Source organism: Labeo rohita, chromosome 13 (genome assembly GCF_022985175.1).
Source record: "Labeo rohita strain BAU-BD-2019 chromosome 13, IGBB_LRoh.1.0, whole genome shotgun sequence".
NCBI lineage: Eukaryota > Metazoa > Chordata > Actinopteri > Cypriniformes > Cyprinidae > Labeo > Labeo rohita.
In genome coordinates, this window is record NC_066881.1 from 2,498,348 (window position 1) to 2,519,897 (window position 21,550).

Genomic DNA, 21,550 nt, shown 5'->3' on the forward strand with positions numbered 1-21,550 from the left:
GTGTGTTTCAACAGCTTAACATGCTCATTCTCTGTGCCAGCATTCCAGACCTTGTTAAGCAACATTAATTTTGTCCTTGTGTTTGAACAGACTGTTTCCTTAATCTAGCCTGTGTTACAGTGTAATTTAGGTGTGTTAAATCATTAAGCAAAGAGCTACAGGAAAACAATGCTACTACTGTGCAACTTCTGTAACATTGATTCATGGTCATAATTCCAATTTGTCATATAATATAATAATCAAGCTATTCTCTCTGTTAGTATTCCATTTAGGAAAAGTAATACAATTTTGCATTACTGTAGTACCTCCCTGGTAAATAACAGAATGCTGTTAATTCATGGTTTCAGTGTAGACATACAGTATAGACCTATGTACAAGATACCATTTGCTAACAGCACAGTAGAGAATTAATGCTGTATCACAGAATTAATACTGGAAGTATTAATACAAGACGTAGGCTGTTAACATCAGACACAATACCAATAAAATGATTTTTGTTTGGAAATAAATGAGTCTTTTTGTCTTTTGGATTTTAGGGATTGTATATTGAGGTTTTAAATACTCAGTGTTTTGTCTTGTTGGCATTAACTGAAATCTACTGTAATAAATCACAGTAACACTGACGATTTGACCAATGAATTTCCAGGACTTTTACAGTCATTTGTGATTCCTGGATAAGGATCTATTTCCCAAAATTGTTTGTATACAAACTGCTGACAAAAAACAGTTTCTACCTAATAAAGGCACTTAAAGGTGTAGTTCAGTTCCAGAACAAAAATTTACAGATAATGTACTCACCCCGTTGTTATCCAAGATGTTCATGTCTTTCTTTCTTCAGTCGTAAAGAAATTATGTTTTTTGGGGAAAACATTTCAGGAATTATTTCCATATAGTGGACTTCTATGTAACAGCAAGTTTGAACTTGCAAAATGCAGTTTAAATGCAGCTTCAAACGATCCCATCCGAGGAATAAGGGCCATATCTAGCGAAACGATCAGTCATTTTCTAAAAGAAAATACAAATCTATACTCAAATGCTCTTCTTGTCTAGCTCTGCACTGTAAAAAAAAATTTGTTGAGTCAACCTAAAATAATTTGTTACCTGGCTGCCTTAAAATTTTAAGTTCAGTCAACTCAAAAACAGTTTATTTAACTTGAAATGTTAATTTTTACTAAGTGACAACTTAGATATTTGAGTTGATTCAACTTAAAATTTTAAGGCAGCTGGGTTACTTACCCAGCTTTTAAGTTTAAAGGGGTCATCGGATGCACATTTTCCACAAGTTGATATGATTCTTTAGGGTCTTAATGAAAAGTCTCTAATATACTTTGATTAAAAATTCTCAATGGTAGTGTAAAACAACACCCTTTTTACCTTGTCAGAATCAGCTCTGCAAAAATCATCTCATTCTGATGGATTGTTCCTTTAAATGCAAATGAGCTCTGCTCACCCCGCCTCTCTCTTCTCTCTGTGGAATGACCAGCTTGTTTACTTTAGCCGCATTTAGCCGCGTTTAGCCGCTAAACTTCCCAACTAGCACGTTATAAGGAAAGGTGATCGCAAAGATTCATAAAAAAAGCTTATACTCACTTCTGCTGTAAGTGAAGCTGGATCATGATTGATTCGCGCGAACATAGACTGATATATGTAGATCGGGAGGTGCATTCCCTTCACAAACAAATGTAATCCACTGCATTTTCAGTGTTTCAGATGTCGGGAGTAAGTGACGACCACTATGTTCATTATTACATCCAGCAACACAACACCTCAATCGCTCAATCGGAGATATTCTTGTCTAACTTACATCCCTGCTCCAGCATCGAAACAAGGAAAGTTACTGAACTGTGACAGCTGGTCTGAGGTAAAACATTCATGTCAATCAACTATCATCTTCTAACTATCGGCATCTGAGAACGACTCGATTTGAAAAAGGGGATAATATTTTTACAGATTAATTAAAAACCACTGCATGGATTTTTATCATCATAGGGTAGATTTGTACATACACTGCCAACACACATTAATGTTCAAACAACATGAAAAAGTGAAATTTGCATCTGATGACCCCTTTAACAAACACAAATATCTAAGTTGTCACTTAATACAACTTAAAATTTCAAGTTGACTAAACTTATTTGAGTTGACTGAACTTAAAATTTTAACAAATTATTTTAAGCTGACTTAACAAATTGTGTTTTTTGCTTTTTTACAGTGTGGCAGCACTATGTGCATTCCGGTTCAAGACAGTTAGGTTATGTCGAAACTCCCATCTCATTTTCTCATCCGACTTTAAAATTGTCCGACATCCTCAATGAGAGAGTTTTTCGACATACCCTAACTGTCTTGAATGGAAACTGCAAAGAGAACGCTTGCACATGACAGACCTAGACAAGACATGCATTTGATGTTTAAAAGTATAAAAAAAAAATTAAAAAAAGTAAATGGCCAGTCGTTTTACTAGATACCTTCTTCCTCGGCTGGGATTGTTTTAAAGCTGCATTTAAACTACATTTTAGAAGTTCAAACTCACGGGCACCATAGAAGTCCACTATATGCAAAATATTCCTGAAATGTTTTCCTCAAAAAAACATAATTTCTTCACAACGGAAGGAAGAAAGACATGAACATCTTGGATAACAACGCGGTGAGTACATTATCTGTAAATTTTTGCTCTGGAAGTGAACTACTCCTTAACTAAGAGCTAACTAAGCAACAACAAACACTTCTTCAGGCCTAGAAAACACAAATTTAAATTTCCCTGATATTTCTGAATTCCATAATCATAGCCATGAGAAACTAGGACAAATAATCATGTAATAACCTAAAGAAAAGCTTTATCAGTGGATTTAAAAGAGACTTTTATCATCACTTTACCTTATGTTCTCCTTGTTTTGTCACAGATCCAATTCCCCTTGAACTAAATCCCTTCCAGTCCCCAAATCTCTGAGCATGTTATAGTTGGATTATATCTGTCCTCTTTTATCAAAGTCTAGACCTGATTTCTGAAAGGTGCTTGGTTCAAAGGCATTCCAACATAAACTGAACTAAAATGATGGTATAACAAATCTGTTGACATCTATCTAGAACACCGATCTCCTGTATTTCTGAACAAAACAAAATATTCAACCAAAAAAAAAAAAAAGGGACCCAAGACCACAAAACCAGTCTTAAGTAGCACGGGTATATTTGTAGCAATAGCCAACAATACATTGTATGGGTCAAAAATGCCAAAAATCATTAGGATATTAAGTAAAGATCATGTTCCACGAAGATATTTAGTTTTTTGTGTATTTTTGATTAGTAATATGCATTTCTAAGAACTTCATTTGGACAACTTTAAAGGCGATTTTCTCAATATTTTGTTGTTATTTATTTTTTGCACCTTCAGAGTCCAAATTTTCAAAAAGTCATATCTTGGCCACATATTGTCCTATCTTAAAAACAATACATCAATGGAAAGCTTGTTTATATAATTATTAATTCCTAAAAATTGACCCTTATGACTGGTTTTGGGGTCCAGGGTCACATATGTTGAAAAGAGAGGGACAACAGTCATACAGGAAACGTTTTGATGAAACTGTAAATACCAATGTATATATATATATATATTATGATTTCAATTTGACTTTCGGTATTATGCAACACAATTTACACATGCAAAAGAAAAAGACAGCAAAACGCAATATAGCTCATTTATTAGGGTGTTCCAGTTGTCAGCAGACATATTCCCTCACTGAAATTCACAAGTGAACATTCATCACAGTCAACTCGAAACTTCTTACAGACAATCTTATATATATATATTTTGTATCTTTATCTTTACAATACGAGCAAGACAGATCTTACACTACCAGGAAAACAAAACACAATGCTGTGAGCTGCAGTTAAGACTGTAGGAATCTAAAAATGTCACACCGTTCTTGTACATTCATAAGAAAGAGCCTGGAAGCAGTAGGGAGAGCAGATGGAGGTGGCAGTGAGGTGTAAACCTTGAGGGGCCAAGGGTCAAGTTACTGCATGCATTGCTTTTGTCGTCCTACAGTGGACACTCAGAAAAGGCTGTGTAGCTCTTCACTCGTGCAAAAAACAGAGGCGTGTACATTTTGTCGACATCAAATGCGGTGACAACGGTCTCTCCAGTCGATCTAAGGGAGAAAAAGAAAGAGTTTGGAAATGTACAAAATCTCCCAGCATGCCGCAGTCACACAAGTGGTTACTGCCTACTGACTGCTCCACCAGGACACAAGTGGTATGGACCTGAAGGCTAGACTCGTCACACAGCCCAAGACAATGATCCCGACTGGACCCCTCTGATGGCAGCCATGGTTGCAACAATATCTTATTTTCTACCAAATTCACTAAAACTCTCAGTGACAGAAAAGACAAATCATATATGACTTTATATATTCTACAATTATAATTTTTATTTAATTACATAAATGGTTTAAACAACAGATCCTATTGACTAAACGACAGACAAATAATCATGATTTGGATTATTTGTTGATGTAGCCAAATTAAACTTTAGAGACTGTCAGCTTCTCTGAGATGAACATATCCAAACTGCAATCTGTTAGCTTGCTGGAAAAAAGAGCATCAAAAAATATATGTTTTTCTAAGATTTTTGAGCAGCGTGGCTTACAATTTCATTTGGACTCATCAGATGTGTTGGCGAATGCAGATTGGTGAGATACCTGTAGGTGATGTGGCAGGAATGGTGGATCCACACCAGCTTGTTGAAGCGTTGCCGCCCCCCAGAGGACAGCTGCAGTCCTACATGGAAGGCGCGCTCTGCTTCGGGGGCTGGGTTCCGCCTGCAGAACCGGCTCCTCTGGTACTCCACCACCTTCTGTTGAAAGATGACAACTGCTAGTAAAAGCACAAACAAATAAAACAGCACTGTAAAAGAAAAGGGGCCGTAAACTTGAACAGGCAGACCGACCTCTTCTTTTCTCTTGGAGACAACAACATAAACTTTGGTTTGATTGTCCGTATCCTGGGACAGCCGATAATGGCCAAACATGATGGAATCCATCCTGTGGAAATTAAAGATCATGAACGATTTAAAGATGGCACATGGCCTGGAAAAGTGCTTTCGGCCAAGTTCTGTTCAGAGCCGATGTAGTTTATTTAGGCCCATGACGCATATTGTACCTGGAGTTCTTGCTACGCAGCCTTGGGACAGTGACCAAAGGGTCCTCGGGTGTGGTCAACATCATCACCTTACCGTCAGGGAAGAAGCGCAAGTACCTAAAAGATCAGGTCTCGTCACACTCTCATAACACTGAGCAAAACAGATTTTGTTCAGGGACATTAAAGGGATACTCCACCCAAAAGAATTCTGTCTTCATTTACCCCTCCTTATGTTGTTCCAAAAAATGCACTTTCATAACGAACTGAAATTATTTTTAAACGTCCCATAATACAAAAGGTCTCTAACATTGTTTTTCACCACTGCTTTGGCAAAGCATCTGTTAATTAAACTAAAATCAAAATTGCAATATAGCTAAGTTTGCTTATTAAACTGCAAAAGGTTTTGATTTAATTATTTATTATCTTAGTTTATTATTATTAAAGGAATTATTATTAATTATTATTATTATATTAAATTAGTTTGACTTCCTAAAGACATCAGTGTGAATGTAATATGGACAGACACTTTGACAACTAAAAGAGGGTTGAGTCCACTTTAAAGTCCAGGTACAAGTCAATACAAAGTTCCATGGTCTAACAAAATCCTGTAAGAATCGCTATAAATGCATACAGGTTTGGAACCACATTCTGACAGAATTTTAATTTTTAAGTGGAGTTTCTCTTTAGAGCCCAAAGCTCACCTGTAGTACTCCACTTGGTGCCAAGCCCTGTAGAAGCCATCAAGAGACTCTTCCCCCTGACGGATGTATGACGTTTTGCTGATGTAAACACCTGCACAAACCACTGACTTTTAATGCATACTGTACATGCAGCACATATTTAAAGGAGAACTGCACTTCCGGAACAACAATTTACAAATAATTTTACTCACCCCCTTGTCATCCAAGATGTTCATGTCTTTCTGTCTTTAGTCGTAAAGAAATTATGGTTTTTGAGGAAAGCATTTGATGAAACCATTTTCCTCCATATAATGGACTTCATTGGTGCCCCGATTTTGAACTTCCAAAATGCAGTTTAAATGCAGCTTCAAAGGGCTCTAAACGATCCCAGCCGAGGAAGAAGGGTCTTATCAGGGTTATTTTTTTCCAAAAATTAAAATTTGTATACTTTTTAAGCACAAAAGCTCGTGTAGCACAGGCTCTGGGATGCACGTCTACGACACTACCAATCACATCTTTCATCGTCTGTGTGCTCCGACTCAAAAAGGTAGAGTATGGCAAAAAACTCCATCCCATTTTCTCCTACAACTTCAGAATCGTCCGACATCATTGTACCTTAGTCTTTGCGCATTTACTTTGTAAACACTTGGTCTGTAGTTCTGCCTATGTTACGTGTGACCTTTCGACGTGATTCAATAATACGTATAGTGTCGTGGACGCGCATCCTAGAGCTTGTGCTACACAAGCTTTTGTGCTTAAAAAGTATACATATTGTTATTTTCCGAAAAAAAATGACAGATCGTTTCTCTAGATAAGACCCTTCTTCTTCGGCTGGGATCATTTAGAGCCCTTTGAAGCTGCATTAAAACTACATTTTGGAAGTTCAAAATTGGGGCACCAATGAAGTCCATTATTTGGAAAAAAATCCTGAAATGCTTTCCTCAAAACCATAATTTCTTCACGACTGAAGACAGAAAGACATGAACATCTTGGATGATAAGGGGGTGAGTAAATTATTTGTAAATTTTTGTTCTGGAAGTGGACTTCTCCTTTAAGAAAACATGCACCAACACATGCATTTACCATCAAAGCGTACACGTGGCCTTTCCAAAAACATCTCTCTCCAGGATGAAAATGGCAGCATTTTGGTGCAGCTCCGCCCCCACACCCTCAAACAGGCAGACCGCCAAATCTCAGGGTCTCTGTAACAAGACACCCACAAATACATGGCAAACTACATTTTTTAATGTAGAAAATCTGAGTGGTGACTTTGAGCACAATCCACTATAATGCTAGTGGGGAAGCTGATTTTTTAATGATATTTGATGAGTTTGTGAGCCACCTTGCACAGATATAGAAACCCCTGCAAACCAGGGAAAGCTGCTCTAAGGCTCGAAGGTCCAGGTCACATGACACCACCCAGCGGAAGATATACATGAGCACCTCGAAGGGCAAAGCTGTGGACATGAAAAAATGGACTTTCAGTGCAAGGGGTAAATTCTAGAAATCCAAACAGACTAGTTAACGTGTGAGAATTACCTGAGATGTGCACCTGAGTCGTGTCTGTCTCAGGCTCACACAGCTTCATGGTGTCGCCCCCCAGTGTCAGCTGCTGTTGGAAGTACGTCAGTAGATCGTCTATCTCCCGATTGTTCTCATTGTCCTCCAAGCTAAAGAGTGGGAAAATAACGTAATAATAAAAATAATAATGCAATCAAACTTCAGATGGCAAATCAAAAGAAAGAAATAAGAACTTGTAAAGTATTGTGCATATAGAAAAAAAAACTTTTTTTTGTTGCATTGTGACATTATTATTATTATTATTATTATTATTAATGGCACATTTCCACCAGTCATTACTGTAATGCAAAAATAAATAAATAAAACAGGAAAAAATGTATTATCATGTTTGTAATGCAAAAAATATATATAATTTAAATCGTAAAGTACTTTCAAGAACAATCAGAATTGTTCAAAACAACTCAAAAAGCTCATCATCCAGATTAATTACAATAAATGAGAAAATGTCATAAAGATAAACATTTGTTTGCACAAAAGCTTCATTTCTTTAATGCAAATTATACATAACTACATTGCGGTCTACAGAAAAACCATATCTAACAAAATATATTTAAACCAGGAAAATACCATAGAAACCAAAGAAACATCTATTATTTATTTTTTAAAAGAATTTCCACAAATTTTAGATGGCTAGAAAACACAATTTCAACATTTCCTAATGTATACCCAGGCTGTCCATGATCATTCATTCCACGACAGTTCATTCTGCGTCCGACCACTTACTAGCTCCCGCCACGGTCCGGATCAGGAGTTCTGCTGTAGTTGATCTTAAACTCGATGTCCGGTACCAGCTGCATTGCGCTTTTATAGTACTTGATGGCTGCAAAATCAAAATAGGGAAAGTTATACCTGCAGCCCTGATGTAATCTATCAGGTCTGACTGTCTAATCTCAACCGTTTTCCCCACCCTTTCAGTTTCTTTAAAAATTTGTGGCACCCCACTCAAACACTGCTCTACAGGCCCTGCAGTCTACCCGCTCTGGACTGCTACATAGAGATGAAACTGATCAATGAAACTGAACTGTTCAAAAGCATCTCAAAGAACACTTTAAGTACTTCTTGTCACAGTAAAAACTACTCGCCATACTAATAAAGTTCAAACATTATAACTGACAAGTGAACAGTCAGTAATACAATAACACTCAAATTACAAGCATAGATAAACAGAACAAAGTTACAAATTAAATAAGAAAACAGTAGTATTCAGGTACAGAAATAATAATTAAATGAAAGATAACACTATACGTGTTCACTGCATCAATTAAATGTGGATTAGTCTTTGTTAAAGCTCTGTTATGTTGTTTGATTAACATTAATGACAGACGGCAATAGGCTGCTGCCCCTTTAAGAATGAATGTACGGATCCAATATAATAATATCCATCTGATTTCTTTCCGTTTATGTTCATTTCACTTAAGACATAACAGTCTGTGTTTACAAGAATACTTACCGAAAGGGGTATTTTGAGATAATTTTGTGTGTATGTGTCCGTTCAAGAGCAATCTGTGTTCATGGCTCTGTGCACGCACAAGACTTAGAAACACGCGCAAATAAAAAACTTTCGATCTTTGATCGTTAAACTTTGCATCTAATCTGCTAATCACATGCATGACGAACTGTGGGGCCTGGTCCAAACAGATAAGACTTTTTTTTACACGCCACCGCTGCTCTCGCCAAGACGCCACCAAGGGTTGGGAAACACTGGTCTAATCAAAAATAATAAATAAAAACCTTCATAAACTGCTCCATTCTGTTCTTCCTCAACAGCCTTCAGGAACAGCTCTCGGGCCTATGAGCACACATTCACAATCAGCGATAAAACATGTTCAAGTAAAGGGTATAACATTACAGATCAACACTGTGACAGCAAAGATTTATTTTGGTCATGTAACTCATAGTACATCTAGAAATATTAGTGAGCTCACACCTTTTCTTCTTTAGCAATTTCCTGTTTTCTCTTCAGGTCAGCAGTTTTGAGGGCACTTTTCTTTCCACCTGAGCTGGGTTGAAGCTCAGACATCCACTTTGCCCGAAAAGCACTGAGCTCCATCTGAAACATCAAAAATCAGCTACAGAATTCTGTTGATTGTAGATTCTGTTCATAAGAAAATCAGGATTCCCACACCCTCTGACCACTGGGCTTTCACAGCGTTTCCAGTTCACGAATTTTTGAACTCAACAATAAACTGCCTCAGAACCTAATTTACCATCCAATAGATTATCATTAGACTTAATTTTATTCATATTCATTTATATTCATAAAAGAGTAGAGTTCATAACATAATAGAAAAGAGCCACTTGTGAGAGGGGTTCAATAGTTAGTGGACATGGTGACATTATTTTCCTGTTTAACACAGTTAAACTGCTTTGTCACAATCTGTACTGTATAAAGCACTATATAAAGAAAGATGACTTGACTTGGTGACATTAGCCATGAAGAAAAGTCTTTTCATTAGCAGAACAATATACATTTCGATTAAAAATTATCAAATGTTTTCTATGAAATAACGTGCAACAATGAATTATGCACAAAAACCAGGAAGGTATTATAATAGTTTGTTAGTTAGTTTTCATACTCAAAATAATTTTGTAGACAGTGGTGCAGATGTTTAGCATTATTTCAGGTATTAATCATTGGAATTAAATGGTTTAAATTATTATACTAAGAAAATATCTTGAGCTCTCTGACAAGAAAAAGAAAAAAGGAGGGTGGGACTTGATTTTTTTGAGCCAATGAGAGCTGACTGGATTTGTTCCATAGCTGGAGGGGAGGGGCTAAACAGTAAGAGAGATTTGTGATGTCATCTGAAAAGGGAGATCATTTCAGATATAGAGTAAATCATATTTAATTAAATATTACAAATTATATTTCATTAAAGATTTACAAACTTTTTCCCTTTGGGATAGCATGCACTGATGAACTGTGCACAATAAAAACAGGAAAGTGTATTTGGTCACATGTTGAATGATATATCCAGGTTTTCAATAATTATTATGTGGCAGTTATATTCCAAAAATTTGGTGAAAGTAGTTGAAGGCAATTTATTACATAAAGAGGACTGCAAATAATAATAATAATAATAATAATAATAATTAACAAAAAAAAAAAAAAAAAAAAAAAAAAAAAAAAAGAGATCAGGTTCACTAACTTGCAGATTAGAATCCTCTGTATTTTCATTTTCCCCTTCTTCAATAGTGCCATCAGTATTTTGGTTGCTTTCAGCCTAGAAATAACACATATTTGGTCATTTTAAATGATATATTTTTATATTAAGTAGATAAAAATACATACACACAGTTCAAAAAGAAGTGACGCAGATCTCACAAAGCCCTGATAATAAAAAAAAAAAAAAAAAAAAAAAAAAAAAAAAACTATAACCACGTCCATGTTTGGTGTGGAAAACAAGAGTGACCAATCAGAGACTAACAGAGAGCTCGACGTGAATTACTGACCAGGACCCGAAGCAGCAGAAAATCATTGCACTGAACTTTCAAAATACAAATGATCGACTATAAAGTAAAACTCCTATTGATTGCATTTGAATACAAGTCAAGTTGTTTCGTGATTTGCAGAACTCCAAACTTTGTAAACACGCATACACAACTCAACTTATGTTTTCAACATATACACAAGGAAATTATGCCTATGTGTTATTAAACGATATTTAAGACTGAATATTTAAGACTGTTATTCAGTCTTTAAAGCACTCACACACACGCACGCACTCAGATGTGGATGACAGGACTATTACACGTCATAACTGCTAGCATGCTAATGTTAGCACCTGATTAGCAGTCTCGCTAATCTTAAAAACACAGCTTTTACTGACCATATCAACTTATTTTGCGATCTCTTTTAATGTCGCGTTTAAAGACGTGCTTTCAGCGAATATTTTACAGATCACGATCAGAGAAGCGGACGACACAACGGGCAAATTTGCGAGCTCGCCACACGGCAGCCATCACGATGAGTATGTGACAGGAGAGCTCACGGAGACACTTGAGCTGCTGCGACAAAACAACATCCGGTCTGTGGTTTAAAAATAAAAGTCTGCCCGTCTGTCTCTTCGTTAAGCCTCGGCACCGCATGAGTAATCCCGTCACTTTGTATTTTCTTTATTTTTGTCAAAGTGAAATCGGATTTTTCTTATTTTACTAGTATCAACTTATTTTAATGTGTCCAGTAAAAGACCACACCACGAAAATTCATACTTTTTGTTGTACTGTCATTTTTACACGTGTTTTCCTCTAGAGTCGTCTAAACGGGAATAACAACACGGCTCGTGCCACAATCTGTTGGTGTGTTTGTTTTATTCTATTTTTGTTAAATTTGCTAAAAAAAAGGTAGATAAAATAAAATAAAACATAAAATAAAGGTTTCAAACGTGACAACAATGTAGAAATCATTACGAATCGAGCCTCAATTTAATTTATCCAGCGGAAAAATCAAGATATTAATTACACTTGTACTATGGCGAAGGTTACATCATAAATATTAATCAGATTTAGCAAATTTGCTCGGTAACCTTCCAATGGCAAAGGTGAAGTCATAGCATATTAATTAGATCATGGTGTAGCTGCGTTATTTCCCTTCAACACCGAAGGCGTGGCTTATGAATATTAAGTACTAATCCCTCGTCATAGTAGCCTAATTCGCGGACGGGAAGTCGCTGGACACAAGCGCTGCGCACCCACCTTACAAATCAGATGCTTGCACAAGAAAGCAGTTGAAACACTAGATGTCCACTTTAATTTTGTCGAAGGCTTTATATTTCCTTTATATTATCTCCAATGTTACCAAATACCAGCGGCTTCCCCGCTTATAATAATAATTGACGTACAGTGTGACGTATCACTGTTGTTAAAGTGAATCATCTTTACTGTAGGGATGCTGAGCCTAAGGCAGGAGGCCTGAAACCGAAATTTTCCTACCTACGAACCAACGTAACATTTATCAATCATCTTCAGCGCAATGGAAGAGATTCTACGAAAGCTTCAGAAGGAGGCATCGGGCAGTAAACATAAAGCGATCCGGGACTCATGCAGTATCGCTTGTGGTAAGATGCACCTGTCCGTGTACAGTCTGTGAAGAAGAAATGAAATGCGGATGAAAAATAGAGGGACGCGCGTTCAACATATTTAAACATTGTTTTAATGTTTAAGAATAATAAAAGTATACCGTCAGAGCACATGTGTGCCCGCCTTTCACGGATGTTTATTTAGAGCAGCTGAATCCTAATATAACAGCTGTTACAGTAGATATGTGTTTTCCATTAGCTGCCAAACTGCAGATTCGTTTCTAGAACAGCACGAAGAATGAAATGAAAACACGCAAAGTGAAATAGAATGAAATTGGTTTATTTCCAGTGGGCGCTCATGCAATGAGTCTATTGATGTGAGAAGTTTATCATTGCATGCGACCTGTGCGTGTTTATCTGAATGTTATGGTGTTGGCTATAAAGGTTTGGCTTTAACACTGTTTATTTCCAAAATTCAACGTGAAAAAAACGTACAAATAAAAATATTAGTAATATGCTTTTGGACATCTACCGTGGTATATCATGCAAGCATAGCCGTGCAGGAATATGGTTATCATTCAGTGCCAGTGTACATATGAAATTAGCATGGTTTTCCATTATTTAAGGCATGATTAAGACACAGTACTTTCTAAATAATTTAACAGTTCATTACAATTTTTATTGTAATTTTCTTTGTAATTAAGAGATTAAGAGTTTTTTTCACCTAAGTTGTTTACTTTAAAGATAATGCAGTAAGGTATAAAATAAAAGCAGTAAAAGACGTATTGTAGTAATACTAGTAGTAGTAGAATATTTGATGAAAATAAATGAAAATTGATTATTTCAGTGTATTTGCTGTAATATATATTCTTATGTGTTGTAATAATTAATATAACAAATGTTTAAAGTGTTGTAGATGATCTAGGCTTGTTCTTGTATTGTTAAAACTAATAGGCTTTTAGTGGATGGGCAAGAGCAGCTCTAATTCTGTACTTCTAATTCCGCTTGCTATAGTTTAAGATGATGGAGAGCTTCAAGAACTCAGTTGACCTTTCAGTGTTTCTGCATTGCATATCTCACAGACTGTCAGTCATGCTGTGCCAACAAATGAGGTGGTCAAAACTGATGCTGTGCCGGGTAACTCTGGCTCATTTTACAGGATCGATGAATTGCTCAGATGACAGTATAGCAAGGCCTTATCTGGAATAATTTTCTAATGTGAGGTTGTTGGATTTCTGTTTCATTTTGAATAGTTAGTAAGTTAGTAAGTTTATTCATGTGTTAATTTGTTTGTGCTTTTTTTCGTTTTCTTACCAATTAGATGTTTATTTTTTGTTTTATTGTCTGTCTTCTGATTTTAAAATATTATATAACCTTTTTTTTTTTTTTTCTCTTATTTTTTTCCGGCGGTTGTACAGAGACCCTTCAGGCTCAGAATGGATCAGTTAAAATGCCACCATCTAAGCTCAGGCAAGTGTTTTGATTCCATGTACAATATTTGTATTGTCAGTGTTTGTATTTCTTGGACATACTTTCTCACATAATTCTCATGATCCATACAGACAATCCATGAAACCCAAGTTTTGCGTAACACCTTCTGTTTTTAAACCTTTTTCAGTACACAGTGAAAATGAATTAATAAACTATTAGAATGAACAAACATTCTTCTCCCACAGCATTTTGATGGCTATACATTTGAAATGGGTTACTGTCTTAGGTTTATTTATATTTATTCATATAGCAGATGCTTTTATCTAGATGATTTCTGAATCTTCAGAAGGAGTAAGAGTGACATTAGACAGCACTTTAATGCAATGTCTTTGTGAGTCGAATCTTTCATGTTCTGGTGTGTTAAGTGTGAACTATTTTTGTGCAGAGAGAAGTGTTTATTCCCTCTTCAGTTGGCACTGGAGTCTAAAAACACTAAACTGGCTCAGACTGCCCTCACTGGAATGCAGGTGGGCTCTTTACTAAAAAATATTTTACGGTTTTAAAAGACATACATTTCACAGACACAAAAATGATTTAGGTCGACTTAAATCAGTACCACATATATTTTGGCTCTGTTTTATTTAATGGTATTTGCTAAGCCAAGCAAAGCATGTTAGACTTGTAACTTGTTTTGCAATGTTTCCGTTATGGACATGAAAGGACTGTCCTGGCACCAGAATACTGTAGAGACTCAAAATACTCATAAATACTCATGAACTCATAAAGTCACTTGAACAATGTGAAAAAATGTGAAAAAAGAAATCTAGCAGCTATGGTTGTCTGAACTTTACCATAAAAATATTATAGAAATATTTTAAGTTTTACAGATTGAATTTAAATTTACAGTAAAAAAAAAAAAAAAAAAAAAAAAAACATTTCATTAACTGACTTTAACTGAAAATTGACTGTTTACTATTGTCCTCCTACATTATCTACACATTATGTAAAGCTGCTTTGACCCAACCTGTATTTTATAAATAAAGGTGACTTGACTTCACCTTTATAAAACACCATCATGGTAACACATATGACACTAGCATAATGAAATAAATAATTTAAGAAAATAGAATGTAACATAAAACTCTTAATTACATACTAAATTATGTAACTTACATGGAAAAAGTAAGAAGAGACATGATTATTTCAGTGAAAAACCATCAAATGTAAAGTGTCACAGACTTTTGCGCTATTAATATTATTATTATTATTACTGTGAATTATAAGATGATTTGTTATTTTTCACTTTTAAAAACTGTACATTTCAAATTATGGTACAGTAAAATTACCTTAAATGTAGATAATTAGGTTTTAGACAATTTAGACCATTCTTTTTAGACAATTAGGTCTATTACAGTTTCTCTTGCCGTGACAGGTTTTTACCGCATTTATAGCATTTTTACAGTCTTTTAAATTTAATTTTTTTTTTTTATTATTATTATTATAGTGAGCACCTGCCATTGTGTTGGCAAGTTTTGTGAAACTACTCAAATATTATTTTATTTTATTTTTTTTGGTAGAATGTAAAAATACATTTGATACAGTATATTTATAATTCAGCTTACAAACATGTGAAAGTGACCAGTACTCTTCGTACTCTTCTCAGCAATTTGCATGTTTTTTGTCTTGTGGCCCTGACAGAAGATTCTTTGTGAGGATTGCTTTGTTGCTGTGGAAACAGAGGTTCCAGACAAGCAGCTGTTGAGTCAGATCCTGGAGGCCATCAGGGTGACGCCCGCTCTACATGAAGACCTGCAGGTCGAGGTCATGAAGGTCCGTGCTCGTCTGAACCTTCACCATCAGTGTGAGGTCACAAATGTCTGATCTGTTAGAAATGGTTTATGGAGAAAATGTTTGGCCAGTATTAAGCTGGAATAGTCAGTGTCAGAAATAATCTGCTGCATCTAGCAGGCTTAATCAATTCAGTGTCTGCACCCGTTGCCTAATTGGATGCATTTGCAGCATTACTGGCACATATGCATCCCTAGACACACTGTGTTCCTGATCTCCTGTTTAATACAGAAGTGTTAAATCATTTTCAGTAGAGGTGCTGCCAAACAGCTGTTAGATTACATGGGTAATGTTTTGTAGTTCTTTGTGTTGTAGGTCCTGCTTTGTGTCACCTACTCCTCTACCTTTGAGATCAGTGGGCACAACATCTTGAGAATCGCTGAGGTAAGACATGCTTGATTGGCGTTTAACTGACAGAATGAGATGGCCAATGGAAAATTGCTCATCTAAAGTGAATCTGGCAACCCTCTCATTAAAGTCCTTGTCAAAGGGCATCTATTCTTAAAGTCTGCTGCGCTGTTATGCTTTTCTTTAATGAGGACGATGCGGCGGCTTGGTTGGTATCACAGCATTTTGGGTCACACATTTACATCTACATTTAATCATTTAGCAGATGATTTTTTTCCAAAGCGACTTACAAAAGAGGACAATAGAATCAGTCAAAACAGCAAAAGAGCAACAGTAAGTGTTGTGACAAGTCCCAGTTAGTCTAAGGCAGTACATGTAGCAAGGTTTTAAATTTAAATTAGAGTCAAGATAAAAAAGATAGAAAGAGATAGAATAGATAAAGCTGGTGTTAGAGGGTCAAGTGTATTCTAGAAATAGAATAGTGATTTCTAGTGTTAGAGGGTCAAGTGTAGATGGAAGTGATGTGTTTTTAGCCATTTCTTGAAGATGGCTAAGGACTCAGCTGCTCGGATTGAGTTGGGCAGGTCATTCCACCAGCAGAGAAGAATTAGGTAAAAGTCTGTGAAAGTGGCTTTGTGAAAGTGAGGTGTGACGTGCTCTTTTCGCTAAAGACTACTATTGCTGCTGCATTCTGGATAGAACTGGCTGGAAGTCCTTCCAAGAGAGCACTGCAGTTGTCCAGCCTGAACAAAATAAGAGCCTACTTACAGAAACTAAACTTGTCCAGTGGTTCCCCTCATATGGCCCCTATATGTGATAGCTATTGCTATTGAACCCTCACTTTTGTGTCCCCTGCTGAGTGTTTTTTTTTTCTGTCATTAGAACATTACATAATCTTTTTTTGTATTATTTCATTATTTTCATAGCAATTAAGCACATTACCACTAAAAATTCCAATTATAATTAATTTGATTTGAAGGTATTTATGCGTCATGATAGTATTGAATACCACTCTTTTTGCTGAAGTGTCTCACCCCCCTATTATCAGAGGTGGCTCTGGTTCTGTCTATATGCAATCACAACTTTGCCATTGTCTGGCACTTCAGTGCAGAATCAATGCACAAGAACCTAAATGTAATTTGTGTTTTTTTCTGCATTTAATAGGGACAATGTGTTTTCTGCAGACCTGCCAACCTTATTTTGAGTACTTATTATGAGTACAGCTGACATGATTTCTCACTACTTCATCATCAAATTATTCGACATATAAATCAGCTGTTGATAAAATAATACCATACCATATACACGATGCATCAAGAGTCAGGGGTCAAACCTTTTGAATTTGAAGATCAATGTAAATTGTAATTAATTAAATAATTTGTCTTCCAGGAAACATGCAAGTGCTTCCGAAGAGCAGCACTAAATGGAAAAAAAAAATGATTATAAAAATTATATTTCAACAAAATAAGAAAAATGTGGACATCTTTATCCTGTTCAAAAGTTTCACCCCCAGCTCTTAAAGAAGAAGTCCACTTCCAAAACAAAAATTCACATATAATGTACTCACCCCCCTTGTCATCCAAGATGTTCATGTCTTTCTTTCTTCAGTCGTAAAGAAATTGTTTTTTGAAGAAAACATTTCAGCATTTTTCTCCATATAATGGACTGATATGGTGCCCCGTGTTTGAACCAAAATGTAGTTTAAATGCGGCTTTAAACGATCCCAAATGCGGTTGTAAATGATCCCAAGCGAGGAAGAAGAGTCTTATCTAGCGAAACGATCGGTTATTTTAATAAAAATAATACAATTTATATACTTTTTAATCTCAAACGCTCGTCTTGTCTCACTCTGCCTGGACTGTTTTTTCCGGTTCATGACAGTTAGGGTATGTCGAAAAACTCCAATCTTCAATGGGAGTCCTATATCGATGATTTATCTTTTTTGTTAAGGGTGTTTGATCTTCTTTGCATGTTCACTTTGCAAAGACTGGGTCGGTACTTCTGCAGTGATGTAGGATGATTTTGAAATGATTTTTGAAGTTGAGGGAGAAAATACGATTGGAGTTTTTCGACATACCCTAACTGTCTTGAGCCAGAATACACAGAGTTCAGGGAGAGCAAGACAAGACGAGCGTTTGAGATTAAGAAGTATTTAAATTGTATTTTTTTAACGAAAAAAATAACCGATTGTTTCGCTAGATAAGACCCTTCTTCCTCGGCTGGGATCCTTTACAACCGCATTTGGGTCGTTTGAAACCGCATTTAAACTGCATTTTGGAAGTTCAAACTCGGGGCACCATATCAGGCATAGATCATCCAGGTAACCACACACAGTGTTAAGAACCAAGGGTTCCTAAACTTTTGCAGGGGGTTATTTTAATAATTTCAGCTGTTTTTTTTTTTTGGTCTTGTGGACTATATGTAAAATATCTTATTCAGGACAGTACTAAATAAAAAATAACATGCATTTTGTATGATCTCTCTTATGTTGTTCAAAGTATTCATATCTTCTCAGATTCAGCAAGGGATTCCCAAACTTTTGCATGAAAGTGTATGTATATAGATAATATAGTTTACTGTATACAGTTATTTTTATGGAACTCATTAAATACTATTACACAATAATAATTATCATTATTAAAATATTTTTATTTTATTTTATTAAATAAAAAAAAACAATATTGCTATAGTATTAATGTTATTATACTGTAAAATAAAAATCAAGCATAATAGTTTTTAACTAATACTAACAATAATTATTTTGCAGGACAAGAGCAAAATTACACTGCTAATATTTACAGATGTCCTAATTTTCCTTGCTTTCAAAATGTAACATGAGAGCTTCTGCTTTTGCAGAAAACCACAGGGAAGACCTTGATGTTTGTGTTTTGATTAATAAATTATTCTTATTACAAATCTGAGAAGATGGTTGATATGTGTTGCAACTCACAGCAATTCCTCCCCCTCCCTTGTGTTATCTTGCCCCTGGCTGTCCATAAACAGCTCATAAAAGCACAGCATCATGTGTAAATGGGTCTGGTTGTGCCAGACTTCTCTGATTTTCACACAGGTCTGTTCCAAAGAGCCGCAGGGAACGGGCTGTAAACAATGAGGCTGAAGCAAGCACTTTCTGACAGAGCATGTCCAGTCACACGGCAGACCCATTAAGTATTTAGACGCTTACAATGCCTGAATGTCACCGCACTTGATAACAGAATATCAAAGCAAGTGGTTTTCAATTCACAAGACTCTTGTCTTCTGATTTTGCACAAGGGAGATTTTTGTTAGGTGTAGAAGTACCTACAATAGCACAGTAGCTCACAGTGAACCCCTCTCCCTGACATCTCACTTCCATCATGAAACTAATTTTCCTAGCCTCCAAGAGTGTGTCATTCGTTGCTATGGTTACAGATAAGAGTGGTCACAGATGCCACATCTTAGATACTTTTTCCATGACCAAGCATGGCAGAGTGGCAGATGCTCTATGGTCAGTCATTCTGTTTGCTTGATGAAAGATTCCATTTCAGAGTTGATTAGTGACAGGCCTAACAGAGACCTAGTGACATAAATTCATGCTGAAGCAGGATTATTATTTTAATTCTAGCAATCAGTCATGACATATCTATGATATTCGAACAAAATTGTTATGTTTTCATCAAAATGTTGCCTTTCTTTCTTTCTTTCTTTCTTTCTTTCTTTCTTTATAGACCAATTTTGAGTAGGGAGATTATATATAGATTATATTGATCAGATGTTTTTTTATATATCTCACTTGCAGCTGCGTGCACATAGTGGTTGCATAAAAACACTGGTAACCAGTGGAGGTAAATGGGTAAAATCCATGGAATAAAAGAAAAATATATATTTTTGTGCCTTTTGATGTCAAAATCTGAATGCAAATCATTTGAATACGGTCATCAAACATGCCATTTGAAGCTAAATGCAGATGCTTAAACGGACATACTATGGATGAAAACTGCTATGATTACTTTTAAAGCATACATTTGATTTAAACAATAGGTATACATAATATTCACATATGGTGTTCATAGGAGACGTATTGTATTAGCCCTACAGTTACAGCATGAAATATTATTTAAACCAACTATTAACATTTTTACATCATTTTTTTTTTATATCTCACAATTCTGACCTTTTTCTCACAAATGCAAGTTTATATCTCCTAATTCAGACTTAGTGAGTTTGTTAATTCTGATCCCTGTTTTGGATCTGTAAGACTATCCCAACTGTCTAATGTGAATTTCGTTGAATAACAGTGCTTTGAAAATGACATCCGATCAATATAACCTATATTCTATTTAAATGAAAGTATTTTGTACCGTATCCATGTAATTCTCTACCTGTAAAGGCTTTCTCTCCCCAGTTTCCTGCAACCATACTGCACTCGCATCCCAAATGTTTACAAACATATAATTGGTCTATTACATTCAAATGTTAAGAGGTATAGAACCATTATTTATAGAGCACAAGGGTGAATGCCAACTATTTCAGTGATTTTGTGTCCATAAGCTCTTCATCAGATCATTTTTTGGAATAAGGGTAGTAGTTTTTCATTGACAGTGAGTGGGATTTATACTTTTAGAACCCAACTGTTGTGTCTGTTGCAAATTTCACATTACCATCCTTTTGTTTTTATAGGACAGATCTTTTACCAGCAGTTGGATCTGTGAGTTTGTGTGCTGTCTGTTTAGGTCTCCAACATGATGCCTGCATATAGTCTATGAGTCGCCGGACACGTTCTACAAATAGCCTGAATTAGAGCTGGATGATAAACTATATCAAGATCATGATAAAACTCTTGTTGATAACGATGATAAGCTCTAGACATTTTTACTTTTTTAATATGGAGTAATCTAACATCCTATTACAAAGCAGAAACAAACGTGATTGCATCCAGTTTGTGCATGCTGCTAATAAGTTTGCATGTTCTGCGCTTTTGATAGATACTGTCTACTGTAGACCAGGAACACCCCACAAGAACTAGCCATCACAATTTGGCCCTTGTCAAACTCGCTCAAATCCTTACACTTGGCCATTTTTCCTGCTTCTAACTTTATATTTATTTGTCAAACAAGTAGCCCATGAGACTATTTTATCCTTCCTGGTTTAGGTCAATTTCTCTTAGCATTCCATGTCTAGCAAATGCAATATTTATCCATACTTCAGTATCAACTGCATCGTGCCTGATAAAGACTGCTTGTAAACAGCAATTATGAAATCATTCTTTGGATGCCCAATTGGTTTAAAGCTGGCCATTTGGTTATAAACAACTTTTCTTTTGGCATGTTGTATCTCTCTTATATATATATATATATACGGTGTATGGAAAGTATTCAGAACCCCTTAAATTTTTCACTCTTTGTTGCAGCTATTTGCTAAAATCATTTAAGTTCATTTTTTTTCCTCATTAATGTACACACAGCACCCCATATTGACAGAAAAACACAGAATTGTTGACATTTTTGCAGATTTATTAAAAAAGAAAAACTG

General features: G+C 35.7%; 2 protein-coding genes across 3 annotated transcripts in view; one reads left to right on the forward strand and one right to left on the reverse strand.

Moving 5' to 3' along the window:
• Positions 1-3,678: 3,678 nt before the first annotated feature.
• Positions 3,679-11,404, reverse strand: fbxo9 (F-box protein 9). Of its 2 annotated transcripts, none has more exons than XM_051126503.1 (13): positions 11,225-11,404; positions 10,544-10,618; positions 9,322-9,444; positions 9,126-9,183; positions 8,118-8,214; positions 7,353-7,483; positions 7,156-7,270; positions 6,897-7,015; positions 5,835-5,925; positions 5,155-5,250; positions 4,943-5,036; positions 4,695-4,846; positions 3,679-4,145 (listed from the first exon to the last, which is right to left on the reverse strand). In XM_051126503.1, exons 1-13 carry the CDS (start codon positions 11,225-11,227, stop codon positions 4,037-4,039), a joined length of 1,263 nt encoding a protein of 420 aa, XP_050982460.1. In that variant the 5' UTR covers positions 11,228-11,404; the 3' UTR covers positions 3,679-4,036. The 2 variants fall into 2 exon arrangements, with proteins under 2 accessions (XP_050982460.1, XP_050982459.1); XM_051126502.1 differs by having other exon boundaries at positions 4,695-4,849; positions 11,225-11,403.
• A 642-nt stretch (positions 11,405-12,046) lies between these two features.
• Positions 12,047-21,550, forward strand: part of arfgef3 (ARFGEF family member 3) — a 50,108-nt gene continuing 40,604 nt past the window's right edge. Inside the window, exons 1-5 of the mRNA XM_051126740.1 lie at positions 12,047-12,451; positions 13,831-13,886; positions 14,293-14,370; positions 15,542-15,673; positions 16,007-16,075. Of these exons, the coding sequence (XP_050982697.1) occupies positions 12,367-12,451; positions 13,831-13,886; positions 14,293-14,370; positions 15,542-15,673; positions 16,007-16,075 (420 nt within the window). The 5' untranslated portion in view covers positions 12,047-12,366. The remainder of the gene's footprint in view (positions 12,452-13,830; positions 13,887-14,292; positions 14,371-15,541; positions 15,674-16,006; positions 16,076-21,550) is intronic.